Here is a 27810-nt window from a genome sequence, read left to right as displayed (position 1 = left end):
TTAAAAGTAGTAAAATCTATCTTGTTTAAATAGGCTCTTATTCTATTTAGAATAATCTCAATATATGTCTTAAAGAAGCCTTGTTTTTGAACATCATTCATTTTTGAGCACGCTTCAGCGTGCATTCTTCTTCTTTTTCTGGCTGTTCCTCTTGTGGCATTTTCGTGTCTGGAGGGGTGCGGTAACATTGTTTGTATGGCAAAGCAAAGTAAAAAAAATTAGGCGATTTGCAAGGCGCGCGTGAAAAGAATTTGTGCGTTAAAAAGTAACTAATTTTAAAGTGTAGATGCTGATGAAACCCACAGAAAATATCATAGAAATTGGCTAGATCTTTTGGTGCGTCAGCTTTTCATAAATGTAGATTGGATCGCGGCGCGCAAATCGCTGAAAATACGCTAACAAACGGCAGCCTTGCGAAAACGAGAAAAAAATTGGGCGCCTTTTGTGAAGATTGTGTGTCGTCTGGCTGTGGCACATTTATTTCGCAGTCTCCGCTTCTTCTTTACTGCCCAGCCAGCAGCCCAAAAAGAGATACGCGCGCGGGTGACTTTGTGTATGAGAAAGACAGAGGAAATTTGTTAAAGAACAATTGTTGCAATTAAATAAAACACACAAATATGCCGATTTGCAAGCGAGAAGGCTTCGATCTGAATCAAAAGGAGGGCAAAAGTGATACATTCCACGATAACGACTGGGTCTTCTGCTGCTACATCACCAATCGCATTTTCCGCGACTACGAGTAAGTACCTCCCCATGCCCACACCCATGTCCAGGTCCTTTCAGGGCATCATCATGACACCGTTCCCTGCCTGGCTGCCAGGCTGCCTGGCTGCCTGGTGCAAAGCGAGGAGTGCGCTAAAGTATACAACAAAGCGACGCTGGGAATGGAACGCATGCAACCGACCGACCGATATACGAACAGCGCAAAGCGAACACACACACACATAATGTACGAGTATGTATGTGTGGATGTATGGGTGTCTGGTCCTGGGTCCGCGGGGCACAAACAACGCTGTCGGTGGCGGGCGTAAAGCGCGCGAAGCCAATTCTCAGCTGCCGCCTGTCCCAGCTGCTTGACGCAGCGTTGCCACCTTTCCCGAAAAATAGGCGCGCGTTTAAATCTTATTTGAAAATAAACATATATAGTAGTAGTACATACTCATATGATTCCCATACTGATCGTTAAATATATTTGAAACAGAAACTACTTCCGACACGTGATGGCCATCAACTCGACGGTGTGGCAGTGCGAGGCCACCGGCCGCGAGAGCCTCACCTACGAGGAGGCCCAGAAGAGCGAGCGCGCCGCCCGCAAGAAGATGGAACAGTTCAAACAGAGCCTGCGAGCGCCCGTCCTCCTGGTGGTGGAGCATGCCCGCCAGTCGGCGATGAAGACCCTCAACCTGATGGTGGCCAAATTCCTGCGCAAACGCTACTTCATTAACGAGGAGGTGAGCGTGGTCACCAAGAAGAACACCGTCTATGTGGTGGTGGCAATAACGCCCGGCAAGAGCAAGCCCGTGCCCAGCACCGAGATATACGAGGACACGGATGCCCTGCAGTACCGTCTGAAGGCGGTCAAGGGCGATGCCAGCACAGAGATCACTGTGCCCTTCGATCAGATACGACGCCAGCGATTGGAGTTCAACATGGAGAACCTCGGGATGTTCATCAAGAACAATGTCACCCGCGTCGACGGTATCCTTCGCCCGAAGCCCGAGGCCTACAAACAGTACGTGACGGATGCGGGCATCAGCTTCGCGAGCATCTTCATTGGCAAAATGCCCCGCTACTCGCCGTCGAAGATAAAGCGACCCGAGGCCAAAGAGACATCCTCCAAGAAGCAGTCCACCCTGAACAAGTACATTGTGTCGGACGTGTCCGAGGAGTCGGCCGCCAAGGCCAAGGAAAAGGCCAAGGCCAGTGCCAAGCTGCTGGCCGAGGAAATGGAGCGTGCGCGCCTGGAGAAGGCGGCCAAGCTGGCCGTCCTGGAGCGCGAGAAGGCCGAGAAGAAGGCCCAGCTGATGGAGCGCGTGGAGTCCGAGTGCAACAGTCTGCTGACAAAGACGGACGACCTGGAGCGCTGCGATCAGCGGGTGCTGCCACGCTACAAGCCGATTGTGACGCTGCTGCCGGAGAAGCTACTGGGCGATGCCTTCATGATGCGCGAGTTCATGCACACATATGCGGGGCTGCTGTCGGGGGTGGAGGTGTTCCGACAGAATCTCAGCTTCTATGAGATGACGCGAGCTCTAAGTGCCCGCGAGGTGGCTGGCCCACTATCGGACATAATCCTGGTGCTGCTGGGCACCGTCTTCGATCTGCAGAAGGAGGAGGAGGATGAGTGCGCGGTCAGCTACATGCTCGGACGCTACACGGCGCCCAGCGAGCCGTACATCAGCATGAGCCAAGCCACTCGCAGCCACTACTACTCCAAGCGACACTTCTCCTTCAAGATCAACGAACTGCCGCTGGATGCTCTGACGCTGAGCGAGGTGCTGCGCCTGCATCTGCTCAGCTCCGGGGCCATTGTCAACGAGAAGGCCGAGAAGTGGCGGATCATGTACCGCAATGGCTACGCCTCGCGCGAAGATCCCGGCCTGGAGTTGCGCCTCCAGCATCCGCACATCCTGCGCAGCCTCAAGAACTCGCCGGTCTATCAGCTGAGCTTCAGCGACATCATGCGCGTGATTCGCTGCCTCATGTCCCAGATCCTCACGTACTCCGGGACCATCAATCTGATCGAGGAGCGTATGGAGCAGACGTACAAGGCCAAGGTGGAGCTGCGAACCCTCATCCAGGTGGAGAATCGACGCCTGGCCGCCCTCGAGATGAGCAAACGCAAGCTGACGCACGAGCATCATCTGGCGTGCAGCGCGGAGGAGTTGAAGAACGATCCCGCCAAGAAGCAGTCGCTGCTCGAGAAGCTAAACAAGGGCATAGCGGAGCTGCACGCCAAGTCCGACACTCAGCATCGCAAGCACGAGGCGCAGGTCCTCGCCCTGCACTCGCAGCTGTTCAATTTCCTGGTATTCCTCGGGATGGATCGCTGCTATCGAAAGTACTATGTGCTGGAGTCCATGCCTGGCATATTTGTGGAGCATTCGCCCGACAACCTGGACACCTGTCTGGAGCAGCCGCCCCTGAACAAGCCCCAGTCGGAGGTAAGCAACCAGGCCCAACTGCCCAAGAACCGCAGGGAGTTGCGCATCTATCTGCTGAAGCTGTACGGCGAGGAAAAGTCGCGCAAACGGGCCAAGCAGTCGCTGGAGAACAAAGAGAACCAGGAGCACCGCATCAATGGCGACGCAGAGCCCATGGAGGTGGCGGAGGCGGAGCCCCTCGAGGATCCCACCCAGCACGAGCTGATGATGTGCAGCGGGGACCGACGCAACTGCATTGTCCACGATCACGAACAGCGCCAACGCTGGTCGTACATCTACAAGGCCGAGGACATCGACGAGCTCCTCAAGAGCCTCAATCCTCTGGGTCATCGTGAGTCTGGTCTCCTCGAGGAGATCAATGGCCTGCGCACGCTCATCGAGCAGCACGTGAGCACCTGTCCCGCGGACATGCTCACGCTGGAGAGCGACCAGCAGCGGAAGAAATTCCTCAGCGCCATGCACTCGGAGACGCGGAAGTACTGTGAGGCCAACTTTGGACTGCCTGAGGACACAAATCTCAATGAGGTGATGCAGCTGCATCTGGTGGATCGCATCCTGCAGTTCGAGAGGGACATCTACACGGGGGACTTGGGGCGGCTGAAGGTGAAGGACATGGAGAAGTGGCGCAACGATCTTCTGGAGGGCAACTATGATCCACAGATCAAGCTGCAGTGGGGTCCCGGTGGCAAGCTGGAAGATCTGGCGGCAGCCGGCTCGGACCACGAATCGCACGAGGACTACGAGGACGAGGAGAAGAGCGCCGTGCCCGTGGGCAAGTACGCCACGCAGCCGTATCGAGATCCGGGCCAGTATCTGGGCCCCGCATCGAACGCGGATGAACTTGTGGAGAGTGCCGACGAGGAGAGGCTAGAGCCGCAGTCGGAGGCGGAGATGGAGTCCCTGCAAGCTAAGGTACGAAACATGGCCGGTGCCCTGCTGCAGGTGGAGCAGGCCATTGGCAGGCGGTTCCTGAAACCGCCCTACGGCATGAAGAAGTGGGATCCCAAGCAGGATGCCCTGAAGCAGGAGTGCGAGGCCCGACTGCATCAGTGGGAGGTGTCCCTAATGGAGAGCACCAGCTATGCGCAGCTCTTTCTGCACTTCAACATGCTGCACGACTGCATCCAGTGGATACGATCGACGAACAAGTCCCTGTGCAAGGTCTGTCGGCGGGGCAGCGATCCCGACAAGATGCTCCTCTGCGACGAGTGCAATGGCGGCACACACATGTTCTGCATGAAGCCCAAGATGCGGTCCGTGCCCAAGGGCCATTGGTATTGCAACGAATGCGTCAAGAATCTGGGCCTGAAGAACGCCAACGACGAGAAGGAGAAGAAGACGGCGGCCCAGAGGAAGCGCAAGTTCATTGTGGAAGAGGAGGATGAAGATGATACCGAGGAGGAGGACGGGGAGGACACAGAGGAGCAGGAGGAGGAGGACGAGGAGGAAGAGGATGGCACAGACGGTAAAAGCGAAACGTCTACCCATTCCTCCACCAACAAGCTCAATGGGCGCCCCTCTCGTCGTCCCCGAGGGCGTCCCAGCAAAAAGAAGCGACTAACATCCAAAGAAATTGAAGTAGCTATCGTTGACGATGACGACGACGGTGATGAGGCGACGGAGGAGAGCGAACCCTTGGGCAGTGAGGTTGGCGATGAGGGTTCCGTGGAAACCACAGCTGGCGAGGATGAGGACGTGGAAGAGAACGAAAATGAAGAAGGCGAAGAATCGTAAGTTTCCAAACTCCTCGACAAAAACTGAATACCTTTTAATTTGACGGATGTTTTTCCAAACAGCGACGATGACAAAGTGTGCCAGGTGTGCTTCTACGACGGCAGCGAGATACGCTGTGTCCGCTGCAGCCTCTACTATCATCTGGATTGCGCCCAATTAAAGCGACAGCCGCGAGCGGATTTCGTCTGCAAGAAGTGCAAGACATCGGAGACGCAACGACCGAGACGCCGAAATAGTCATGGTATGTATAGACCTGAGCCACTCGCTCACTCTCACCGGGGCGACCCGAATCTGTATGAAACCCTCTGATCTTTTTCTACAGTAAATGGCCACGACGACGATGATGATGATCGGGATGAACCTCCAACCAAACGCTCGCGCTCCTCTCGCAACTCTCTGCGCATCTCGCTGGACAAATCCGCCCGCCACAGCGGCTCGAACAACAACAACAACAATAGCAGCACCAACAACAATAACAATCATCGCCGAAGCGGTCGTCGAATGAATGACAATCTGCCGTTGAACAGCGCCGCCTTGTACGATCTGCTGGAGCAGATCATGAAGCACAAGGCCTCTTGGCCCTTCCTGCGGCCAGTGTTGACATCGGAGGTGCCCGACTACCATCAGATTATCAAAACGCCGATGGACTTGGCCAAGGTCAAGTCCAAGCTGAACATGGGCGCCTATCAGCTCAACGAGGAGGTACTCAATGACATACAGTTGGTGTTTCGTAACTGCGATCTCTACAACGTAGAAGGCAATGAGATATACGAGTAAGTGTGTTTCTTGGAACGAACCTTGAACCTGATTTGAAGCCACCCCTCCCCCTCCTTCCTTACAGTGCTGGCTGTCAGCTGGAGAAGTTCGTGATTGAACGATGCAGGGACATGCAGCTGCCGTTTAGGCCCAGTGACATGAATGACGAAGGAGTGGCCATTTGCTGAGCATCTCCGATCTCCCCTAGCGATCGTGTACATTATTCTTTTTAGCTTACACTTCAGGCATACACACAACTAAATAGACCATAGCACATTCAGTAGTTTATACGATATCTCTGCGACATTCTAGGCTTAAGCACGGACAAAACTTACTGCAGTCCTTAGTGTAGATAATAACACATATGTCCTATGTTTAATATACGCATTTACGTTGATCTAAGACTATGGTATAGCCCCCACTTTCACACAAGATGCACACATGCTAAGAGAATTTTGGTTTGTTGTTTTTTTTTTTCGTTTTTGTTTTCTGAGACAATTTGTATTCTAGTTTATTCGTAAATTATTATATAATAAAAAAATTACACGGTTCCACAATCAATAAATGAAGAGTAACAAAAACCTAAAGCCGTACATATCTTAAAGGTCTTTCCGAATGTATCGTGTTAGAATTATGGTTATTCCTACCAGTACTGGGATATATCTATTGATTTTTCATTCCGAACTGAACCAGAAACTTCATTTCATTCTTTTCTTGTTGAATTACGCATTTTGCTGGGTTCAATTTCCAATTTAAGTTCCGTTTGATGTTCGATTTCTTAAATAGTTTAGTCTTAAATCACATTTAACAAGTTTAAATTTGTATATTTTCTTCTCGATTATACTTATGCCACATATATATTATATATACCTAACAAAAAAAATCCAGTTACAAAATGTTTCAGAATTTGCATTTCATTTGGAAAAAACTCTCGAGTTCTTTTCCAGTTTCTTAAAAAAGGAATACAAGTTGTGGTTTTTATTTTTTTAATAATGATAATAGATAATACTTTCTCAGAAAGCTATTCAGATTTCTTTTGCAAAACGAAAAATATTCAATTTGTGTGAGTTTTGGAGATCACCCCAGATCATGGTTATACAATAGATATCGAAGGAACCCCCATGGCCCCATGGCCCCTCGCCTGGACCCTTCTTCTGAAGACAAAAGATAATTTAAATGTACAATTAGTGTAACTTAAGTTTAGTTTTACGATCGATCTCAGTTCGATGTGGACGAGGATGCGGAGGCGGAGGCGGATGATGACTCCGTGTTGCACATATCCAGAGTCGATCCATTGGCAGCGGCAGGTGGCTTGTGGTTGTTGTTCGAAGCCATTTGGTTGTTGTTATTGGCCTCGGTTTCCACGAGGAACGGATACGAGCTGGATGTGCTGGGAGCCTGCGAAAGTTGGGCCTCCATGGAGGTCATGGACGTGGACGATGAGTCATCAGTGCCGTCATCAACAGCCATAGCCACAGCCACAGCCGTAGCTTCGTTAATGCCATCGGTGCCATTATTATTATTGTTATCCTCATATTCGGCATCCTCCTCCCCCTCTTCAGACGAATCGTTGGGGTCCTCCTCTAATCCTTCGATGCTGTCATTCTCCAGATCGCTGGAACGTGGCCGTGCGGCGGGGCGGTGCCGCTTTCTGGCGGCAAAACGCTCTCGAATCAACTTCCTCTTGCGCTCCATCTGCTCCATTTGCAGCGTATCTGCTGAAGGAGAGAGCAAATAAAACATAAATGGAAAATGGACAAGTCATTGGCAACGGGAGCCCAAGTGTCAACACAACCCCCAGACACTTGCCAATAATTGTGGGTAGCAGCAGTCCGCCCCGAGCTGTCACACCAAATCCTGACACTAAGCAAACAAGTGGCCGCCGCGACCTGGCCTGTGTATTGTAACCATTGTTAGCCGCGCAATCCCAGCGACTCTCAGTTACACGGACAATGTCGACGACTCTGCAGCTAATTATGTTGACCCTAGTGGGAGTAACAATTGGTCAAGCCAATAATATGAGCTACAGGCAAGTGCTGGTGCCCGTTCTCAGCCAGTTGAAGGGCGGCGTGGAGCTGCACTTGCGAAGTTCGAAGGATGGAGATCACGATTTTGTGCAGTTTCTCCTGAGGCAGGGCAAATACTCGATGAGTATCAGCCGGACATTGGAGCTGGACAGCGCATTACCCCATCACGTGCTCCTCTTTGCCGGTTTGGAGCAACTGCAGGAGGCTTTTCCTCAACTAACCCCGAGGGGCGGCTTCTACATACTGGCCCTGGAGAGCAGTGCACCAGCGGAGGATCCACAGTTGTTGCAGTTTATGGCGGAGGTCTGGCGGCATCACAACCACAGTCAGATCTACTACATCCAGCTGGACAGAGGTCGTCTGCTTCTTCATAATCCTTTTAACCAGAGCATCGTATTGGTGGATGGGACACAGGCGTACACGCAAATCTATCAGAATCTCAACGGCTATCCCCTGAGAATCTACATCTTTGATTCGGTCTACTCTGCTGTAATTGGCGATGGCGCAAACAAAAAGATCCTGAGCATCACGGGTGCCGACGCCAAGCTGGCCAAAACGGTGGCCAAGCAGCTGAACTTTACCCCGGACTACATCTGGCCAGACGATGAGTTCTTTGGGTGAGTCCCTCAGAGGTGTTTGCTTCAACTAAAACCCTATTTAAATGTTCTTCTTCTTGCAGTGGCCGCCGGTCGGATGGCTCCTACAGCGGTGGCGTGGGTCGTGCCCATCGCCGCGAGGTGGACATCATCTTTACGGGCTTCTTCGTCAAGGACTACCTCTCCACGGACATTCAGTTCAGTGCCGCCGTCTACATGGACGATCTGTGTCTGTATGTGCAGAAGGCCCAGCGCATTCCACAGTCGATTATGCCCCTGTTCGCCGTCCATGTTGATGTCTGGCTGTGCTTCCTGATGGTGGGTTTCTTTGGAACCCTTTGCTGGCTTTGCCTCAGGGCTCTGAATAGGGGCCTGGGAATCCCAAGGATTTTTGATGCCCAAAAGTCCAGGGGAAGAAAGGTCAGCAGTTGGAGCTGCGCCTTAAGGATCTTCATCGACACATGGGTGGTCTGGGTGCGGGTGAATATTGGTCGCTTTCCGCCCTTCCAATCGGAGCGCATATTTGTGGCGTCGCTGTGCCTGGTGAGCGTCATCTTTGGAGCCCTGCTGGAGTCCAGCCTGGCCACGGTCTACATCCGACCGCTCTACTACCGGGATCTCAATACCTTGGCGGAATTGGACGAATCCGGAAAGCCCATCTATATCAAGCATCCGGCCTTCAAGGATGACCTCTTCTACGGCCACGATTCGGCGGTGTATCGACGGCTGGACGCCAAGATGACGCTGGTGGCCGAGGGCGAGGAGCGTCTCATCGAGATGATTTCGAGGCAGGGAAAATTCGCCGGAGTCACGCGTTCCGCCAGCCTGCAGCTGAACGACATCCGGTATGTGATGACCAAGAAGGTGCACAAGATACCCGAATGCCCAAAGACCTACCACATAGCCTACATCCTGCCTCGGCCATCGCCATACCTAGAGGAGCTCAATCACGTGGTGCTGCACCTTGTGGCCGGTGGCCTCATTCAGCTCTGGACGGGGGAGATGAAAGAGCGGGCCAAGTGGAGCATCCAGAGATTCCCCGACTATCTGGCCCAGCTGGACGTGGGACGGTGGAAGGTGCTCACCCTCTCGGACGTGCAGCTGGCCTTCTATTCCCTCACCATTGGCTGCCTTCTGGCCGGCTCCGTCTGTCTCGTCGAACTGTTTTTCGGTCGTAGAAAGAGAAAATAAAGAGGAATCTCACTAACCTATTTTGAGTACAGGGGGCTTGCGGGGATTACGGGAGAGCTGATCGAAGACGCGACGACGCTGCTCGCGGGCTGCAGCCTCGGCGGAAGTGGTGGGCATCTCATCGTCCCCAAACAGGCGATGTGTCTCGACCAGCCAGTCGCTGATGCGGGCCGCGGTGGCCGCCTGCTTCTGCTCCCCATTGAGTCGTGCCAGCAGCTCTTCCACACTGCGCTGCTGGCCCCCAGTGCCCTTTACAGCCATTTGCAAAAGAGCGCGACGCTTCTTGGCGATCAGATAGAAGATGCGATTGGGATGCGTCTGCCAGGAGAGCTCGCTGACGTTGGGGGTATCGTCCTCATCATCGGTGGGCTCCTCCTCCGATGCCGAGCTGGCCCCAGCCTCGCTGCGCTCTGAGGATGTGCTAGAGGAGGTGCTGTCACTGCTCGTATGATTGCCATTGGTGTTCCAGGATTCCAGCTCCCGTTGCACCAAAGTATCGAAGAAGGCCAGCATCGCCTGGTCCTCGTCAGTGTCGCAGGAGCTAAAGTCCTGTATAACATGCTCCGTGGTGTTGTTGTGCAGGGTGCGGTTGCAGTAGGGCTTGGCTGGCGGATACATCAGCGATCCCTCCCAGCCATGCTGTTCAAAAGGGCTCCATAACTGCAGGAGGAGGGAGTGCGGATTACAATGGGGAAAATGTATCTATCAAACGAACCTTAATGATCTTCTCCACACCAGAAGAGGCCAGCAGGCAGCGCTGTCGATTGAAGCGCACCTGATTGACCACAGAACGATGGCCGGTCAGGATAATGGGGGGCGTGTCGATCCATTGATTCTTTTCCTCCACTACAGGGTAGAGTATGAGCGATTGTTCTTTATAGATTCATCCCATCCCACCCTTGTTGAAACTTACAATCCACACCATCCATCCGCCAAATGAACATGTTAAAGTTATCCGAGCCGGACACAACCATCTCATCCTGCGGGCCTGCAAAGCTGCAGCTCTTCATGGTGCACGAGTTAAAGTACTCGTCATGGTAGAAGGTACCCAAAGGCTCCGGCGAGTTGGGACTGAACAATATAGGTGGCAGTCGACGGTGCAGGGTGAGCAGGAGGCTGCCACTGCAATTGAAACGCACACTCATGCAGCTGGGCGATTCCGGGATGTAGTTGAACTGGCAGAGGGGACTGCAAAGATGTTCGATAAAGTGAGATCCCATATCATGGAAGCTGTCGGTCGGACTCACTGATTATGATGCCTCAGATCCCAGAGCATGGCGCCGCGCTTGGCATTGGCCGTGGCCAGGAAGTTGCCATTCAGCGGATGAAACTCGACGGCATTAAACGGGGAACGGAATTTGGCCACAGTCAGGGGCTCGTAGTTACCCACACGCAGGTCATAGAACAGGACCTCGCCGCTCTCGGTGGCCACGCTAAACAGATGGACGCTGGTCCGGTCCACGCTCAGCCCATAGACGGGTCCTCCATGTGAAAAGTAATTCAAGAGCTTGCCGCTGTAAAGGTAAGAGAAGAGCGATGAGATAATCAACGTTTCAGCTGCGATGACTGAGCCTCAACTTACGTGGCAAGATCATGTTGAATGACCAGGTCATCGTTGCCACCGGAAAACACATGTGCATTGAGGGTGTCGAAGCCGAGGCAGAAGATGTTGCTGGTGTGCGTCTCGTTCATGACCTGCGGTCGTCCCATTTCGGACATCACCTCCTGGTCGATGTTCCACAGCAGCACCCGCTTGTCGTCCCCACCTAATAAAGATATGATGCAGACGTAGAGAATTGGGTTCCTTCACAGCAACAGGTGTTGATCCGCACTGACCTGAGGCGAGGAACTGTCCACCGTTGCTAAATTCCAAGGCATTGACACACCCATAGTGGCCGGTCAGGTTGCGCTGGTAGAGATTCTCTGCTGCACTGAGGCGCTGCCGGAAAATGCCCGCCGACAGTTGGCCAGACAGCAGATCGCTCTCGCGTTGTCCCAGGCCCAGATTCAGATTGAGGCACTCCACAGAGCGACTGCCTCGGGTGTAGTTCATCCTAGAAATTGTTTCAGTAACCAACTAAACTTTTCACTTCACAAGAGACTCAGAGACGGAGCAGAGAGACAGATAGAGAGAGAGAGAGAGAGAGAGCGACACTCGGGACAGGCACAGGCACAGGCACGGGCACAGAGAGACGGACACCCACACCTAATGTGTCTCCAGGCTGTGGCAGCAGCAGATGTTCTCGTTCTGGTTCAGCTTCGACATATTCGCTATTTCTCTATATTCGACACTTTTTTTCATGCCAGAAACAGCAACTTTCCGAGGGGAAATTCGAGGCTGCTGGCTGGCCAGTGGTGGGGGGTAGGTCGGGACTTTGAATCCCAGGAAAAGTTTGTTATTTGTTCGCTCTAACATTCGTCGGCGATTGGATTTCAATTCCTCAATATTTACTCCAGTTGGAAGCAATAATATTTTCTGGCTGGATAGATATTTTCAGCAACAACACGACAACAACGCAAAGACTCCCGACTCGCCGCGACTGGTTTTAATCATCCGAATATATTGCCATTGCCCTAATCAAAATGAAAACATAAAGTATACAAGCCGAGGCGAAGAAACCAGCTGTTCGCTCAGCCAGCGACAGTGGGCCGAGGGTGGTTGCAAAGTGCTCACAATTTTCGATGCGTTCCCTTGTGAATGGGTCGAGTTTCCATACAACTGTTGCACTCACTCGCTCTCTCTCTCGGCCTGTTATTGATGGAACTACAGTGGGAAGACCACTAAAAGGGTATTAAAGGTTCTGTTCTCACTCTTTTGTCCGTTCTTTTCTTTGTCACGCTGTTTCTTTATAAAAATGTATGCAACTAGTCTACAACTGTATACAACTAGAGGAGGTCTACAAAAAGGTATGAAAAATATCATTCTTCAGGTTGAATCCTGAGACAAGCGTACCGGTGTATATATAGATGTTCCAAGCTTTGGATTTCTTTATTTCATGAGCTCCTCTGTGTTTTAAGTGTTTTGCTCTGAACGATGTCATTGGGCAGCATTAATTGAATATGTGAATGGACCCCATACAATGGTTCTGGTGGTGCCTCAGTTTTAGGAAGTTGGACTTTTCCAGATGCGCATGAAAATGGGCATAGCCCGAATCAGTACTTTCGGATGAGGGGATTCCCTACTAGATCAAATAATTTGTATGGGATATTTCGATATTTTTTGTATAAAATACAAAAGCTATAAGCTATTCGCATCGGTAGTTTGTTAAATGGTACAGTTGAAAACTAACAAAAAAAAAAAAAAAACTGCTGACTAAAAATTGTTCTGCTAAAAAAGATGATGTCATAAAGTAACCTTTGTGAAAAGCGTACACTACACTTCCAAAACGAGCTCTGACATCTTCAGTTATAACCAAATTTCAGTAGAATTTACATCTATAAAATTCGTAGTTCTTTTTTTTTTTGATTTTGGTTAAATCATTTTTAAGGATACAATGGCAAGTCCACAACCAAAAATCAAACACCAGTCAGAAGTGACTAGTAACTTGAATGCCGAGGAAAATGTAATTCCTGGTAAGGAATTTACTCGCTGCAAAATTAACAGAGACTTACCAGACATCCTTCGCTACCCTACTCTACACTTCAGATTTACTAGGGAATACACTCGATAAAGAGTATATGACGAGTGGCGAGTACATGCGCAGTCTCCGTGATCGGCTCAGTCAGTGCGTACAGAGAAACAACCGGGACATCCAGGAGTCGGTGAAGCTACTCAAGGAATTGTCCGATGTGAGCGATGGCATGCATCTGGCGATAACCACCAGCACCAACACCCCCAAAATAAAGAACCTAATCAGGAGCTTCGAGACGATAGGTACTGCCAACACAACGAATTTGGGGTTGGACAAGCAGTCCATTGATACGACCGAGATCCGTAGCCTATTTCTCGAGTTTAAAACGCTTAACGACGATGACTTGCTTCGCGATTGTCTGATGACTTTCAAGAGTGCCAAGGAGAAGTTTGAGAAGGTGCACAGTTTTTTTGAAAATATGGTCGGTAGCGGTGGTACCGCCCCGTCCGTCCCATTCACCGCATCCCCCGCATCTGCTGTGCCCGCCGAATCCGCCGCCCCCACTCAGTATGCGCCTCCCGCTCCGCAGACAAAAAAGCTATCGTCCAGCAACAGCGTGAGTCCCACTAGCAGCGTCAGTCCCAGCCTTCGCGACAAGATCGAGGCGTTCAACAAGGCGCTGGGGGATGGCAAGGATACGTGCAAGTACTTTGAGGACTGCTTCAGCAACCGCGATCCAGCGACAGAGACTTCCGTCGAGGAGATGAGGCCGGCGACAAATGGGCGGTCGCGCACCCAGTCTGGTTATGAGGGCGATATCGACAGCGAAGCCGATCAAGCCGATAGTACTAGAGGCTAAGTTTAATAAATCTGATGTCTAAATTTAAAAATTTCGACGAGAGAAGATATTTCTAATAAATAGAGTTTTGTAGAACCACAAGTGCTGCGAATAATGATTCCTCCTGATTTCATTCAGAAAATCCTCCAAATGGTACAATTATGTTGCATCTACATATCGATTTGCCCAAGCAACGGATATTGCTTTGGTTTCTTACTGGGTATTGTTGTGTTTGTTATTGGATTCTGCGAACCGAAAAGTAAGTCATTTCGGCACCTCGCTAAAGACTGTGTATTATGATGCTGGCTTTAGGGGACCGACTCAGTAGGCAGCGGGTCGAGAAGTGAAACCCTGCGTTCGCCCTCTGTCTACGGAGCATTACGAAAAGCCCTGCCATAAAACAGCTTTCTGGTGCCTCATTCAACATGTTGATAATCATATAGTCTTTGGCTCAAAGTTCAGGAACTTAATATACTATTGTCTTCATTGTGACGATATAAGTAGAAATACAAATCTGAAAAATATCACACTAAACTACAGTAAAAATCACGATTCATCCCTGGATGTCCATTTCATTCCATGCTTTGCATCAGCAAGTCATCTCCGCCGCCTGGAACATATTCGTGTAGTTGATGGCGAAGAAGATCGACACAGCACCAATGGTGGAGCCCAGCTGGGTGATGGATCCCACCCAGACCAGCGACTGGCCACCCTGGGAGCGCATCACAGTGGTGATACCCAGCTTGGTGTAGCTGACGATGCCCACCAGAAGGGTCCAGGCAGCGACGACTAGGATACCTCCGAGGCTATGGTCATAGAACGGCGGATATGGACTCAGAGCGGCCGTGGTAAAGACGTAGCTGGTGAGCAATGCGGCGATGATAGAGAGCACGGTTATGAGGCGCAGTGAGGTAAAATGCAGGAACATCGCCATGAAGCAAGCCACCGGATTGGCGATCACGCTCAGCGTGGCGGCCAGATGATAGGAACGCGATCCATAAGGGGCACTCGAGTAGGACTGGATGCTCCCAAACATCCCGTTGCTAAACAGGGAGATAGCTCCTATCAGTAGCAACAGATAGGTGTATTGGCCGCGGGTCAGCTTTTCCGATGGCGGCTGATTGTCCGCCTCACCGTACACGTATTTGTTGCCATCGCTGACGGTGACTTTGGCGTACTCCATCCTGGCCAGGGGTAGGGCATTGAGCAGCGTGTAGCCAATGTAGCTGAGCACCATCAGGCCGAACAGGATGAGGAAGAAGACCTTGGTGTCGAAGTTCGGTGGCACCTTCTGCTGCTCGAAGATCTCCTGGCCGGTCTCCGTGACGTTCACCAAAACGCACTGCGATGTCTCGCCAATGCCCTGGATAAGGGCTGTTACACTCGGGAGCAGGCCACTCAGTCCCTCGCCAATGAAGTACGTGACCATGTACTGCTCCTTGAAGCGCCCCATGTACGGCATGAACAGCACCGAGCTTGTGCAAGCATTCAGGGCCGTGAAAATGGTCAGCACCAAAAGGGCCACGCTGTGATCCACTCCGTTCACCTCAGCCGTACGGTTGTAGAAGAAGGCCGTGAGCAGGCAGGATATGGCGCCCACCAGCAGAACGCCGTGTATGGTCCAGCCATCGTTGAGCTTGCGCGGTGAGTACTTCTGTATGGCCGTGTAGAGCAGTGGACCTAGATTGCCAATCTGGACCATTACGCTCAGGTAAGAGGGCAGACTCCAGCCCTCGGGGGCCTCGTCCACCAGCAGTGGAAGTTGTATGAAGGTTCCATTAACGCCCAGCCAAGTGCCGATGCCAAAAAATATGGCTAGTAGATCGACAATCAGGCTGCGATTCCTAAGTACAGAGCAGTACTTCTGCTCCATCTTCTTGTGAATGGTCCGCCAGGTGAGGAATACGCTTAGCTCGCTCTCGCTGGGCTCGGCCACGGCGCATCTGGAACAAAAGAGATAAGATTACTTCGGTTCGTTCTTGCAACATTGTAGAGATGATAATAGAGGTTTTATGAAGTCTCATTAAGAAATTCCACAGATATTATCGGTAGGAATAAATGATCTTAGTTTTAATCCACGACGTCTGTCTTTTTATTAACTGTCTGTCTTTCGTTAACAGCGAAATCGTGCTATAATTGAACACAGTCTCATATTTGTACTGCGGTCGAATCACAGACACAGTGTGTCGATAAGTCTAGCCCAAATAAATAACAATAAATGGCATATTTGATTGCAATGGAATTTAACGCATATATGTACATATGTACATATGTATGTATGTATGTATACGAGCATGTGCAAAGCCTTTGCCTCTTCTCACAATGTCTAAGGAGTCGCGGGGTAAGTAGTATATCTTAAAACTGAACCCACATTCGATTTCATTCCAACCAATTGTTCAGATAAGCTTTACAAAATCATTATCAAATACAGCAGGGCATCAGCAGTACATTATTTCCGTGTCTTTGCAGAAGAGATAACCGAACGCTAAAGCGATTATGGTTTCCGCGGTTGATGTTCCACTTGGCTTCCACAAAGTGTACCCGGAGTCACCCCAAAGATAATTATTAAATTCCCCTCCTCTTTAAAGCTAATCCCCACTTTCGATTGGATATATCTTTGGGTCTAATCTCGCATTGGAGTAGATACTCAATGATGTGCAATTGGTCACATACGTTCCACCTCTAATCTGGTAATTCAATTAGGCTCGGACTATCTGCACGTACTTTCGAGTATCTGACTGTGGATGATAAGAATCTAAATTGGAATCGGAACCCATTCTTGGACCCCCGACGACGTCACGGCGCTCGTTGCTTTTCAAATTAGCATAACTCCGATGCACAGAGAGTGAGGGAGAAAGCCCTCTGAGCTTTAAGCTTATTTAAAACTGGTTTTTGGAGTGTACACAAAATTACAGGTAATCGTCCGCTTACCTGGCGAAATCGGAAGGAACCGCACTGGGATCGTCCAACGACGAGATCACTCCGTAGACTGGCCCGGACTGGCTGGCAATGCCGAGTCCAGACCTGCTCTGGTAGCTGCTCATACTCTCCGGCTTGTTTTTGGTACTCTTCGAATGAATGGGTTTATGATCTGCCTGTGACGATGGGCAGATTAGATTTCAGCTTGTGGTGTGCCACTGTTGTACTATGGGATGCACTGGGGTTTGGCAGCTCGAAAACGGCACTGCCTGCAAACAATCGAATCAATCGAGGCACTTTTCGAGAAGCGTGGCTTAATTGGACCCGCCGGCACAACTGGCGATCGGCAGCGTCTGAAAAAGCTTTCCCCAATTAGAAACTGCGAGCGCTTCTCTTGATTAATGACTGTGATTCGATCTGGCGCGAATATACATATATATACAAAGTCGAAGTTCCAATTTGTGCCCTTGGCAGACCAAGTCTTTTCCAATTTCAGGGCTCCGTTACGCAATGTGCGTGTGGTGGCAGAAGGAGACTGATGAGGATGATGCAAAATGCAGAGGGTTCTGAATGCTGGCTGCTTGGGTGAAGCGCGTCCAGCGTTGGCGGATTGTTTTGTCCATTTGAAAACTTAGTTTCCAGACTCGGTCAAAGCCAACTCGATGGAAGCGTCACAAAATAACACAGTGGAGAATAAAATAGTCTGACTCTGCGAACAGCTGTTTTGTCGCCGTCGAAAAAGACGGAGAAAGAGCGAGCGGCAGAAAAAGCAACGCACGTGTGGCGAAGAGAGCAAGCGCACAAAACAAAAGAGAGCGGGGACACACACATACGTTGAATGTATTCCCTGTCCGATAGTATTTACATTTTTTGATCGTGTTTGCAATTAAGTGAACAGTGAAGAGGATTTTCCAAGTCGATGTAGCCATGTGCATGGGTTCGATTTATGCAAATTATTCCCTCAGTTTTGAATTGATACAGGAAGTGTATAATTTGAAAAGGCCACTAATGGATATATTTTTACATATGTATGTATCTCAATGGCTGCCGTTGGGTCAAACGTTCCTTTTTTTTAGGCAGGCTTTTTATGAAGTTTGAAGAAGTCAAATATATAAGAATACCTACTGTATTATTATGTTGCAATAGCGAACGCAATGCCCGTTGATTTTGCAATTGGTATTATCTATTGGAGCATTTACCTGTGCGTGTCTCCATATACCATAATCACGTTCAATCTCCAAGGGTATTTGAAGTCTCGATCTTTGAAGTTATCGTTCCTCCCGTTTTGTTTTTGTGCAGTGTCTTTTTTATTTTGCTTTATTGCAAATGAAACGTAATGAAAGCTAAATGAAGTTCCAATACCCAGAAACTAAACCCTATGAAATGTAAAAATAGTATTGTTATGCATTTGGAATGCCTGGCACGACTCGGCGGCGCAGGCCATTCCGCGGAAATCAATGTAATGCCAGGTGGGAAAAACCTATTGGGAGCTGCAGAGCTGCTGATACCAGCGCTTGCTCTCGCGGCAGCGGGGATTCGTGCACATGGGGCAGCGCATCAGAAACTTGGGATTGACGGCCTGCTGGGACTTCAGGTGATCCGCCACAATGTTGCTGAGGGCATCGATGAACAGCGGATGGTCGTTGGGGGCGGCGGCACGGCGTATCTCCTCCACGCCCACCTCCTTGGCCAACTCGTCGCAGTACTCGATGTCCAGCTCGTGCAGGGTTTCGATATGCTCGTTGACAAAGGCAATGGGCACGAGTATAAAGTTCTTCAAGCCTTGCTTGACATACCCCTGCAAAAGAGAAAGCAATAATATTCGTAGTGGTTGATTGGTACGCCAGAACCCACCTTGATTGCATCATCTGTGGCCGGGGCAAGCCAGGGCAGTGGTCCCACTTTGGACTGCCAGGCGAGGCTGTAGGGATTGGTCTGGCCCAGCTCCTGCATGACCATGTGCACGCTAGCCCCGATCTCAGAGGGATAGGGATCGCCCCTGCTGACCGCCTTCAGAGGCAGGGAATGGGCAGTGAAAAGTATGACCACATCGTTCCTCTTGGTCGGCACGAATTTGGCCAGTTCATCGCGAATGCGCTGGGCAAAGGTCTTTATGAGCAGCGGGTGTGTGCCCCAGCGGTCGATGATGCTCCACTTGATGTTGGCGGGCAAATCACTGGCAAAGAAGGAGTGTTTTTCTTGGTTATATCGCCCTGCTCCGCAAGGGTTTCGCTACTCACTTGCTGCGGTAGTGGGTGAAAATGGAATTGAAGCTGGAGCCGGATGTGGCGCAGCTGTATTGTGGATACTGCGAGAAGAGCACCACCCTCTCTGGCTTGTCGCTGGAACATGACAAAATGTAATCCCAAGAAAACGCATCATACTTTCTCTTATGTAAACCACCTCTCGATCTGTGCCAGGGTGTTCTCTGTCAGGGGATTGACGTAGCGGAAGCCCACGTAGTGCTTGTGGGGGGCGGTCGTCGGTGACAGCTTGTCGAGCTGCTCACACATCAGCTGGCCTTGCAGCTCCGTCCACTTGAGTATGGGCGATCCACCGCCAATCTCTTTGTACTTTTTTTGCACCTCCGGCGTTCGCCGCTGGGCAATCCAGGGACCTAGCCTGCTCTGCACCGGCAGCTGGATCATGTCCCGGTCAGTCATGATTCTCAGTAGGTAGTCGTGCACCTGGTCGGTGCTCTGTGGTCCGCCCATATTGAGCATGAGGACCGCGGTCTTAGCCGGCTGCCCGCTGAACTGTCTTGCCCTCGCTGCCAAGTTAACGCCATTGGCTGCAAAAGGAATAGATCAGAGACTGTCTGATCCTTAATTTCATCTACTCACTGGCCAGCCTGCACAAGTTTCTGTTATGCAAAAACATCCTTTTCTTACTTCTAAAATATTGCACTTGAATGACAGCCGGAAAAGAGAGAAAAAACTCTTGTTCTCTTGGTTATTTTTGTTGTACTTGTTCTTTTTGTGTTTACATTTGCTCAAATTACTACATGGCTACAACATGGCTACTGCACATTTGCTACATAATGGAAGAAAAAAGAGGGTGTGGACAACAAGCAACACGGCACAGAAAATGCAACGCATGCAAGGGTGAATCCACCCCATTTGCCCAATACACCTTGAACGCAAAAAGTCAGAAATATATCGTCTCTTTCTGAAAATATACCTAAAAAATATCGATGAAAATCGGAACTTAACCCACTTGACCCGCCTCCATTTAAACAGGTGAACAGTACTCAGATCAGCAAAATTTTCCATCGATTCAAGTGCCGTATATTTGGCTCGGGGCAGTGTTTGACCAGGTGAACATTTTTTTTACCTGTGCAAACACTTGAGATATAGTCTGGGATTTTAGGTACCATAATACTCTTATTTGGAAACATGTTAATGCTTTTCACAGAGTCTTATTGTTATTTTCATATGGTTGATACTCCAGTTGAAGTTTTTCCCACATAGCAACATAATTTCATTTTCAATACATACGAAAACCAGTTTGGTATTTAAATTTCACTTTTCATTAGACTTGGTTTGTGGCCAGGTGTGTTAAAATATGTCCGAAACTGTATAAAACGTTTGCGCGATAATAGTTTTTCGGACCACTGAGAAAGATTTTTTTAACAGGTGAAATTTTTTGGGCAGCCCACAAAAAATTATGGTGCATTAAAATTTGTACTCTTTACATCACAAACAAATTATTACGATATCTTGCACCACTTTGGCGATCAAATTCTTCAATTTTTATAGTTTTCATGGGTTTTGAAACTACCCATTGGTCCTCAATGGGTTAATTCGATTAAAATTGTCGGATCTGTTGATATTTTCATCGTTTCCATACGAATATCATCCATGATTTGATGGACTTACGAATATTTCGTTTTCGTTTGGTTTCTTATAATTCGATTGGATTGTATTCCATAAATATTATATTATATTATATGACAGTTATTGATAAAAAAAAATTTATGTTTAAAAAAACTCTTAACCTAGAAAAAAATGTAACTTTAGTGATGAAAAAAAAGGTTTTTGTTTTATTTTTAGGGTCAACAGCCGCACTTGGGGCAAAGCATTACAATATTTTACCATTTGTTCATAAACATTATAAAAAAAAAAAAAAAAATAAAAAAAATGTATCCCACATCTCCTTGATGTGGGTCCACAGCCGCACTTGGGGCAAAGCATTACAATATTTTACCATTTGTTCATAAACATTATAAAACGAAAAAAAAAAAAATAAAAAAAATGTATCCCACATCTCCTTGATGTGGGTCCACAGCCATACTTGGGGCAAAGCATTACAATATTTTACCATTTGTTCATAAACATGATAAAAAAAAAAAAAAATGTATCCCACATCTCCTTGATGTGGGTCCACAGCCGTACTTGGGGCAAAGCATTACAATATTTTACCATTTGTTCATAAACATGATAAAAAAAAAAAAATAAAAAAAATGTATCCCACATCTCCTCGAACTGTGAGTGCGCTAGCGGCAGAATTCCATTATAAAGGAGGAGCCACTACTGACCAGCTTGTCAATAAAATCGCGTGCTGGAAACCACTTTGACGTACACTCCTTTTGATGGCAGGTGGAGCTGCCTAAGGCACCGCTAGAGAAGGTCCCATCACATACGCATAGTCCGGAATCTGGCTGTGGTAACCGTTACTCTGCATACGGATAAGCTGAAGGCCAACTGTGGCGGGATCAATCGGTACGTTGCCTTGGAAGAGGTTGAAACCTGAAACACAACGAATCTGAGGGTTAAAAGATGATCGAATTGAACGTAATCGATCATAAACTTACATTGATATTCCCCTTCCTCGTTCTTCACGAGAACCAAAGGATGTAGGGATTGTTCCAGATTGCTAACGGGCACTAAAACTGAACCGCATTGGGGACCATCGAACGCTGGTGCTGGTTTTGTTGGTGTTGCGTTTGTTGGTGCTGGCTTCTCGCTCTGGAGATTGGGGAGTGATGGGGGCGCCAAGTTTTCCAATTCGTCTTCATCATTGGAATCAAGTAAATCCGTCTTATGGGGATTGTGACAACCAAAGCAGCGACAGTTTCTGCATGAGTTGCCAGACACGTAGCAGCGGCAGCGATTATTGCGACAGGTAGTTTTGGGGTTAGCCAGCACTCCAGAGGTTCCGCAGCGGCATTTGTGCTTAAACGAATCTTCCTTTGTCATTCCCGCATTCCTACGAGGAGATCCCGTAGTAGCACTTTGAGGTGTCTCCTGCACGCAGGAGATGATGCTGGGCTTTGAATTGACAGGATTCATTTGCGTGTCTTTCTTCTTGTCCTTGATGGTGGATGATATATACTTCTGGCTGGAATTCAGGTGTTGTACCTCTGAGGAGGTCTTTTCATATGACTGCTTCGGGCTGGTATTCTGGTCATGGAATGGAGTGGATGTAGCCGTGGGTATGAAATAAGTCATGGCATAGTCAGTATTCATAGTGTTGTTGGGGAAGGTGGACATGGAGATTGCATCGGGGAGATCTACCTGCTCCAGTTCGGCCCAGTTGTGGTACGTGTAGCAGGCTTCAGCGATTAGGAGACCTTCGTTCACAATAAATGACGTCTGAGCGGCCGTCAGACCCGTGCCAGATCCTGTTGACATTTGGAGCAGCGGATGGCAAGCCTCCAGTTCAATGCCGGATAACTGCTTGAAGAGGTTATGTTCGTACGGCAGCTCGGCAGTTGTGGCCAGTTGGGGCGGCGTCTCCGCGGGACAAGTGTCGGAAATGTGACCTGATGAGCTCCTCCGTTGTATTGGGTGTATATTATTTACAATCGCTTTATATTAATAATGGCCGGTCAATTGCACAGCAACTTGTCGATTTTGCCTCCAGCAAAACGTGATAATTTCCAAACTATCTATTCGATTTTCTACAGAAGGCGTTGCTTGCCGTTTAACTTGTCTGCTGCCGTATCCTTCAAACTAATATTCACGTGCCAAAATGTACAAAAAAAAGGTTTAAATATCAGTTTACAAAAATTGAAGAAAACAAATTTACCCACCAAAAAAACACACGAAGCTACGCACAACTACAGATGTAAATAAAGCAAAAAACTCGCAACCAATATATATCTCTCGCTCTAATTACATGATTTTCCCGACTATCCCATCACTAAAAACGAGTGCCCATCTCTGAAAGTTGCGTGCCGATATTTCCGCCATCTGGTTTTTGCGTGGCTGGCGTCGAATGTTTGTATAATACAAAAATGAAAAAAAAAAATATAATTTGCAATTAGGATCAACGCATAGTCGAATGGCAGAACAAGTAAAGCATCTGGATGATCCTGATAAATCGGAGAACGACAGAAAGCATTTAAAAGGCCCGACAACGTCTCCTGTGCCTTGATGGCCGTACATGGTCCAATCTCCGATCCGTAAATCTGTCAAGGCCCACCTTTTGAACCATATGGTCTTCATGGGCATCAAACCGGATTCGGAGATGAACGTCTTTTTTGCGAACGTGAAAAAACACTGCAGCCAAGGCTCCTCGTCAATATTTAGCGAGAACACGCTGTTCTTCCTTACGCTTTTCCCCATTAAAATCTGCATCTTGAATTCTATAGCCAATGGCTGACGATTCACAAGTACATGTCCCTTAATGAATTATTGGATATGATCTTCAGTACCCCGCATTTCTTCTATCGCGAGGACTCGGTGACGAGGCGGTAAGCCGTGTCTGCGTTGATGTGTTTCTACCTTGATGGGCTTCTACCTTGTGGGGAAGTTGAAGGCGCCGGAAGACAGGGCCGAATCTATAAAGGGAGACATCGAGGCGATTAGAGATTCTGTTAGAGACGTTCTAAACAAAGCGGTTATAATTAGCTTCCTGGACGCCACAGACGGCATTAATTTACGCAAACCGTGGGTTCAGTTCATTGGGCATCGGGCAAAAGATACAAAACATTGTACGGCGGTGACGCCATGACTTTTTCCATCACATAATCTGGATTTTCATACACTCCTGACCTCAGTATAATTGAATACTAATAATAAAGCTAAAAGTTTCAGCACAAGAATTTTTTTGAGAATCAACCGAACATAATCGGGGTCGAATGAATTCCTAATTTTAATTGAATAAGCGAAATAAATGTCCTTTAAAAGTTGTATTCATACAACATATGAATATGGGATATCTCCAAAAAATCAACCGCAATTTTCGCAGTTTACATTCGCTACATTGCTACATCAAAAATCGAAAAAAACCGATGGCTAAATCAGGGATGTGAAAATTCGCTTCCTTTGCAACACTGAGAGACAGTATTGGTTGGCGTGTACAAGCCCCAACAGCAGTGCATTTCACTCTCATCGGCTAGTCGTTCTTTAATCCAGCGTTTAAAACCCCTCAGAGCAATATAAACTAAAGCCGTATGATACAGTATCATAGAGCAAAGACCCTCGATCCCCGGCCTGAGCAATAAAAAACAACAGTTTGGTGTGTGTAATGTGCAGAAATAGCTAAGAAGTGCGGGGAAAACGCGGCGCAGCAAAGTGGAAAAAAGCATAGATAAAGGAGAGAGAGAGAGAGAGAGAGAGAGAGAGAGAGCGAGTGATAGATAGGGCTGGTTGCTTCGGTGCGGTGGTGGTTATGGTGGGTCCGTGTGTTATCGCCGTTCGCCCCGAAGCATTGACTTGCTCCAAATTTACGGCGCAGGCGCAGAACCACACATAAAACCTCTCTCTCTGCTCGCGCTCTCTGCGTGTGGTATCAGTGGGCAAGTGGGAGCGGGAGCCCCTCCAAACAGGATATTTTATTATACTGAAATTCGTACTGAAACCCATACGCATACACACACCCACACACGCACGGAGTAACGTAGGAGTAGAGCGCAGGAAATTCGCATTTTCAGGCCAGAAGCACTCGGTGTGTAGTAAAGCGCGCTCCACAAGCAAAAGCTTCGCATTGCCATTCGGACGCATTCCGTTGCTTGCTCGCTGCTGCATCCATCACACTTACACAAACACAAACACCCTTGTGCATACACTCTCTCACACCCACACACGTGCAAAAATCAATTAAAAGCAAAGAGGAATATACAAGAGATAACAGAAAAAAAGTAGAGATAAAATAAAAGTTTGAGAGTTGAATTTTTTCGTGGACAAAAACCCGCTCGCCAGCGAACATGTCGAAATTAACTGTGAAATGTGCAAAAGCTCACAAGTTACGCAAAAAATGCCGCAGCAAAAACGTCGCAGTCGCAGTCGCCGCAGCAGTCGCAATCGCAGCAGCACCAGTGGAGAGAAAAATGTGAAACGGGCAACGAGAAACGAGAAACGAGCAACGAACAGCAGCATCAGCAGCAGAAGCAGGGAGAAGAGTGCAGCAGCGTACAGAGTATGCCCAAAAGTGCAAGGATGCATCGTCGTGCCATTGACCACCGAACCAGCAATTTGTCTCTAACACTAAATCCAGCAGCGCCTACAACATCTACTAAATCCACGTAGCCCAGGCCTCGTCGCATCCACCCCACATTGTCACTGTCGGACGGACAAACGGACGAACGTTGTGCCGGAAGCGCTGCAGCAGCAGCACTAGAATCAGCGGAAATTAAAACAAATCGAAGTCGAAATAAAAAGCACTCACACAGAGAGAGAGGCAGACAAGAGACAACGGTAAGGAGAGAGATAGAGAGAGAGAGAGAAAAGAGTAACGGAGTGTATTCTACGTTGCATCAGATTTACAACACGGCACATTTACTACCGGTTACTGCAGCTGGCTCCGGTTCCGGCTACTGCTCTCGGCCCTCCCCCTTCCACAACCATTACGGGTGCATCCACCTCCTTTCGCTCCTTTTGGCTGGTGCTGATGATGGTGATGATGATGTTGTTTGCAATTTGTGATTTCATGTTTTCATAACTCGGCCAACCGTTGGCACGGATTAGACAAAACGTCGAGCGTCGGGCATCAAGCGTCAGCAGCCTTCAGGACAGGCTTCCTGTACCAAAGTGCAGGTGAGTGGGCACGCGGGTACGGGTATGGGCACGGGCACGGGCACGGCTATGATGGGATAAATCCTTTAAGTCGCAAACTATTCAGGGCGGAAAGCTCCTGCGATGTGGAATGACAGTTGATTGTGTCGAGTGGCCGTTGGCTGTTAGATATTCACTGTAAATGAAAACCGTAACCCGGATCAATGCAAATGTCATTGGTGCTAAGGGTTACCCTTCAATATAAGGATTTGACAATAGGATTGAAACAGGACCGGGTGTCCACGTGTAGCTGTAAATAGTATTGTGCGGTGATGGCTTTAGTAAAATACCCATAAAAGAGATTCCTTTAAAAAAAAACTAAAGTCAAGTAGATTTATATATTGAAATTCTTCGTTCAAAGTCAAAGAAATATTTGTAACACTCCCCACTTATACTTCTTCTTCTGGGTTGAAGTCCTTTATTACATTTGCCTCCGGAAGTTTCAATTATTTTATTTTTTAATTAAGAAAGGAATTTCTGCACAAACCAAAACCCCCCACTCCCCCGCAATCATAACAGAACATTTCATCAAAACAATGGGAGAGCCAGAAAGAGAGAAGTCTTATATGTGGCTGTTACTCGCCCAGCATCAAAGTCTTTACAGGTCTACCCCCAGGCACCCAGACCTACAGGCCAGAGAAAAAAAAACAAAATGAAAAATAAAGCACAAAAAGGGAAAAAGTACGACTGGGGGGGGCGGGAAGATACGAAAAGCAAAACATTAACCGCGACATTAACAATCAGAAATGTTACTTTTTTCTTTTTTTTTTGCCACATTCCACCACCACATCCCCCAGGACCCCCAAACAACCCTCAGAGTTAAGAGCTTTGCTCCAATTTTACAGGCAAACAGAGGAGAAAAATTCGCGTGGGGTTCCAAAACACACAAATGTTGAGGGAAAAATAGAAGGAAATTCAGTGAAAAAACCTAGTAAAATAGCTATGGTGCTATAAATGCAGCAAAATGGTTGCAAAATAGAGAAATAAATAATAGCTATAGCGGAAGCCGAAAAGTGAGAAAACGTCATATTTTCTATGTTATACTCATGGTATGGGATTACTCATGGTTTCTCTTGGGAAAGCACGACCTACTGCTTGGAAGATTGTAAATCGTTTTAGAGATCATTTTAGATAGTTGGCGTTGCAACAGCTGAAAGAAGTAAGAAAGCAGACGCTTCTAGAAGTTGGAGAACATATTTATAACCACTACACTGTCTCCAAGAAAAGTATTGGTACCAATAGCTGCGCCCTCAGAATTATCTGCCAACATCTCTGCTTTAATCCAAAAAGTTGTAGCTAGAAGTAAGCTGTCAGGGGCCTCTTCAGAATGGCAATAAATACTCGTATGTGCTTCGAATTATGAACATGTACTCATGATTAAAATGATTAAAAAACCCCCTACTAAATACTAAATATTTACAAAATTGCCATGCAACTCGTTTGTTATGTTAAATAATATTCTGCTTTGCTTTAATAATATAATTAGAGAGAAATGCAGAGAGAGGATGTCTCTGTCCTGTGCACGTGGTGCTATCGTCAACAGTATCCCATTGAAGTGTGCACCGTAATTCCATCCTTTGAATCTGCATTCCCTAATTAGATAAAACCCTCCCCTTCGCACACTGGGGAAAGCGGTTTTCCTGGTCGGTTTCCATGGTTTTGTACATATTTTTGGTAGTTCAACGCAACTCTGACTATCTGCCCAGTGGCGAGTGCACTGTCGCCTGGTGACAGAACAGCGTGCCAGCTTAGGACTTGAAAGCGGCAACAAATGCCACATGCGGCGCCACGAATGCATGTGCTTCAGTGTGTGTGTGTGTGTGTGTGTGTGTGTCTGGAAATCCATAGAGGGGGAGTGCCGCTCAGTCTCCACCCTTGTGACAGTCGTCGCTGTTGCTGGTGGTGGTTCGGTCTCGGTCTCGTCTTTTGGGTGGTGCCACTACATGCCAGTTAATGTCTGCGCCAAAGGGGCTGGCAGCACGAAATGGAGATAAACTTGAACGCAGCAATAACA

At 48.3% G+C, this 27810-nt stretch overlaps 8 protein-coding genes across 18 annotated transcripts in view; 4 read left to right on the top strand and 4 right to left on the bottom strand.

Moving 5' to 3' along the window:
• The first annotated feature begins 141 nt into the window (after positions 1-141).
• Acf (ATP-dependent chromatin assembly factor large subunit) lies at positions 142-6229 on the top strand. The gene is made up of 5 exons (XM_001358919.5): positions 142-739; positions 1202-4894; positions 4961-5139; positions 5221-5671; positions 5740-6229. Exons 1-5 carry the CDS (start codon positions 618-620, stop codon positions 5840-5842), a joined length of 4548 nt encoding a protein of 1515 aa, XP_001358956.3. The 5' UTR covers positions 142-617; the 3' UTR covers positions 5843-6229.
• On the bottom strand, positions 6052-12149 carry LOC4801938 (DDB1- and CUL4-associated factor 5). The gene is made up of 8 exons (XM_001358918.5): positions 11675-12149; positions 11305-11522; positions 11051-11234; positions 10716-10982; positions 10382-10656; positions 10184-10314; positions 9486-10128; positions 6052-7372 (listed from the first exon to the last, which is right to left on the bottom strand). Exons 2-8 carry the CDS (start codon positions 11519-11521, stop codon positions 6873-6875), a joined length of 2217 nt encoding a protein of 738 aa, XP_001358955.5. The 5' UTR covers position 11522; positions 11675-12149; the 3' UTR covers positions 6052-6872.
• Positions 7405-9488, top strand: Ir100a (Ionotropic receptor 100a). The gene is made up of 2 exons (XM_002137510.3): positions 7405-8298; positions 8361-9488. Exons 1-2 carry the CDS (start codon positions 7607-7609, stop codon positions 9466-9468), a joined length of 1800 nt encoding a protein of 599 aa, XP_002137546.2. The 5' UTR covers positions 7405-7606; the 3' UTR covers positions 9469-9488.
• Positions 12150-12851: 702 nt separating the features above from the next.
• Positions 12852-13994, top strand: LOC4801937 (uncharacterized). The gene is made up of 2 exons (XM_001358917.4): positions 12852-13041; positions 13115-13994. Exons 1-2 carry the CDS (start codon positions 12963-12965, stop codon positions 13897-13899), a joined length of 864 nt encoding a protein of 287 aa, XP_001358954.3. The 5' UTR covers positions 12852-12962; the 3' UTR covers positions 13900-13994.
• Positions 13995-14329: 335 nt separating this feature from the next.
• Rift (Riboflavin transporter) lies at positions 14330-17542 on the bottom strand. The gene is made up of 2 exons (XM_002137509.3): positions 16810-17542; positions 14330-15821 (listed from the first exon to the last, which is right to left on the bottom strand). The coding sequence occupies exons 1-2, from the start codon at positions 16920-16922 to the stop codon at positions 14468-14470; spliced, it is 1467 nt and encodes a 488-aa protein (XP_002137545.2). The 5' UTR covers positions 16923-17542; the 3' UTR covers positions 14330-14467.
• Positions 17543-18085: 543 nt separating this feature from the next.
• On the bottom strand, positions 18086-19812 carry FeCH (ferrochelatase, mitochondrial). Its single transcript, XM_001358916.4, has 5 exons — positions 19641-19812; positions 19201-19588; positions 19038-19139; positions 18652-18973; positions 18086-18595 (listed from the first exon to the last, which is right to left on the bottom strand). The coding sequence occupies exons 1-5, from the start codon at positions 19675-19677 to the stop codon at positions 18278-18280; spliced, it is 1167 nt and encodes a 388-aa protein (XP_001358953.2). The 5' UTR covers positions 19678-19812; the 3' UTR covers positions 18086-18277.
• A 1337-nt stretch (positions 19813-21149) lies between these two features.
• Positions 21150-23569, bottom strand: LOC26532228 (E3 ubiquitin-protein ligase msl-2-like). Of its 2 annotated transcripts, XM_015181998.2 has the most exons (4): positions 22832-23568; positions 22314-22751; positions 21611-22199; positions 21150-21545 (listed from the first exon to the last, which is right to left on the bottom strand). In XM_015181998.2, the coding sequence occupies exons 2-4, from the start codon at positions 22428-22430 to the stop codon at positions 21406-21408; spliced, it is 846 nt and encodes a 281-aa protein (XP_015037484.2). In that variant the 5' UTR covers positions 22431-22751; positions 22832-23568; the 3' UTR covers positions 21150-21405. The 2 variants fall into 2 exon arrangements, with proteins under 2 accessions (XP_015037484.2, XP_015037482.2); XM_015181996.2 differs by having other exon boundaries at positions 21611-22751; positions 22832-23569.
• Positions 23570-24069: 500 nt separating this feature from the next.
• The window catches only part of RhoGAP100F (Rho GTPase activating protein at 100F), a 42386-nt gene continuing 38645 nt past the window's right edge, over positions 24070-27810 (top strand). For 8 of the 10 annotated variants that reach the window (XM_015181986.2, XM_033377416.1, XM_015181981.2 and 5 more), the window contains exon 1: positions 24070-25778. The gene's annotated coding sequence lies outside the window, so the exon portion shown is untranslated. The remainder of the gene's footprint in view (positions 25779-27810) is intronic. The other 2 variants (XM_033377384.1, XM_015181993.2) reach the window with 2 other exon arrangements.

The sequence above is a fragment of the Drosophila pseudoobscura genome, chromosome 2 (genome assembly GCF_009870125.1).
Source record: "Drosophila pseudoobscura strain MV-25-SWS-2005 chromosome 2, UCI_Dpse_MV25, whole genome shotgun sequence".
Classification (NCBI taxonomy): domain Eukaryota; kingdom Metazoa; phylum Arthropoda; class Insecta; order Diptera; family Drosophilidae; genus Drosophila; species Drosophila pseudoobscura.
Note: the sequence above shows the minus strand (reverse complement) of the source record. Positions and strands in the feature narration are given on the sequence as shown.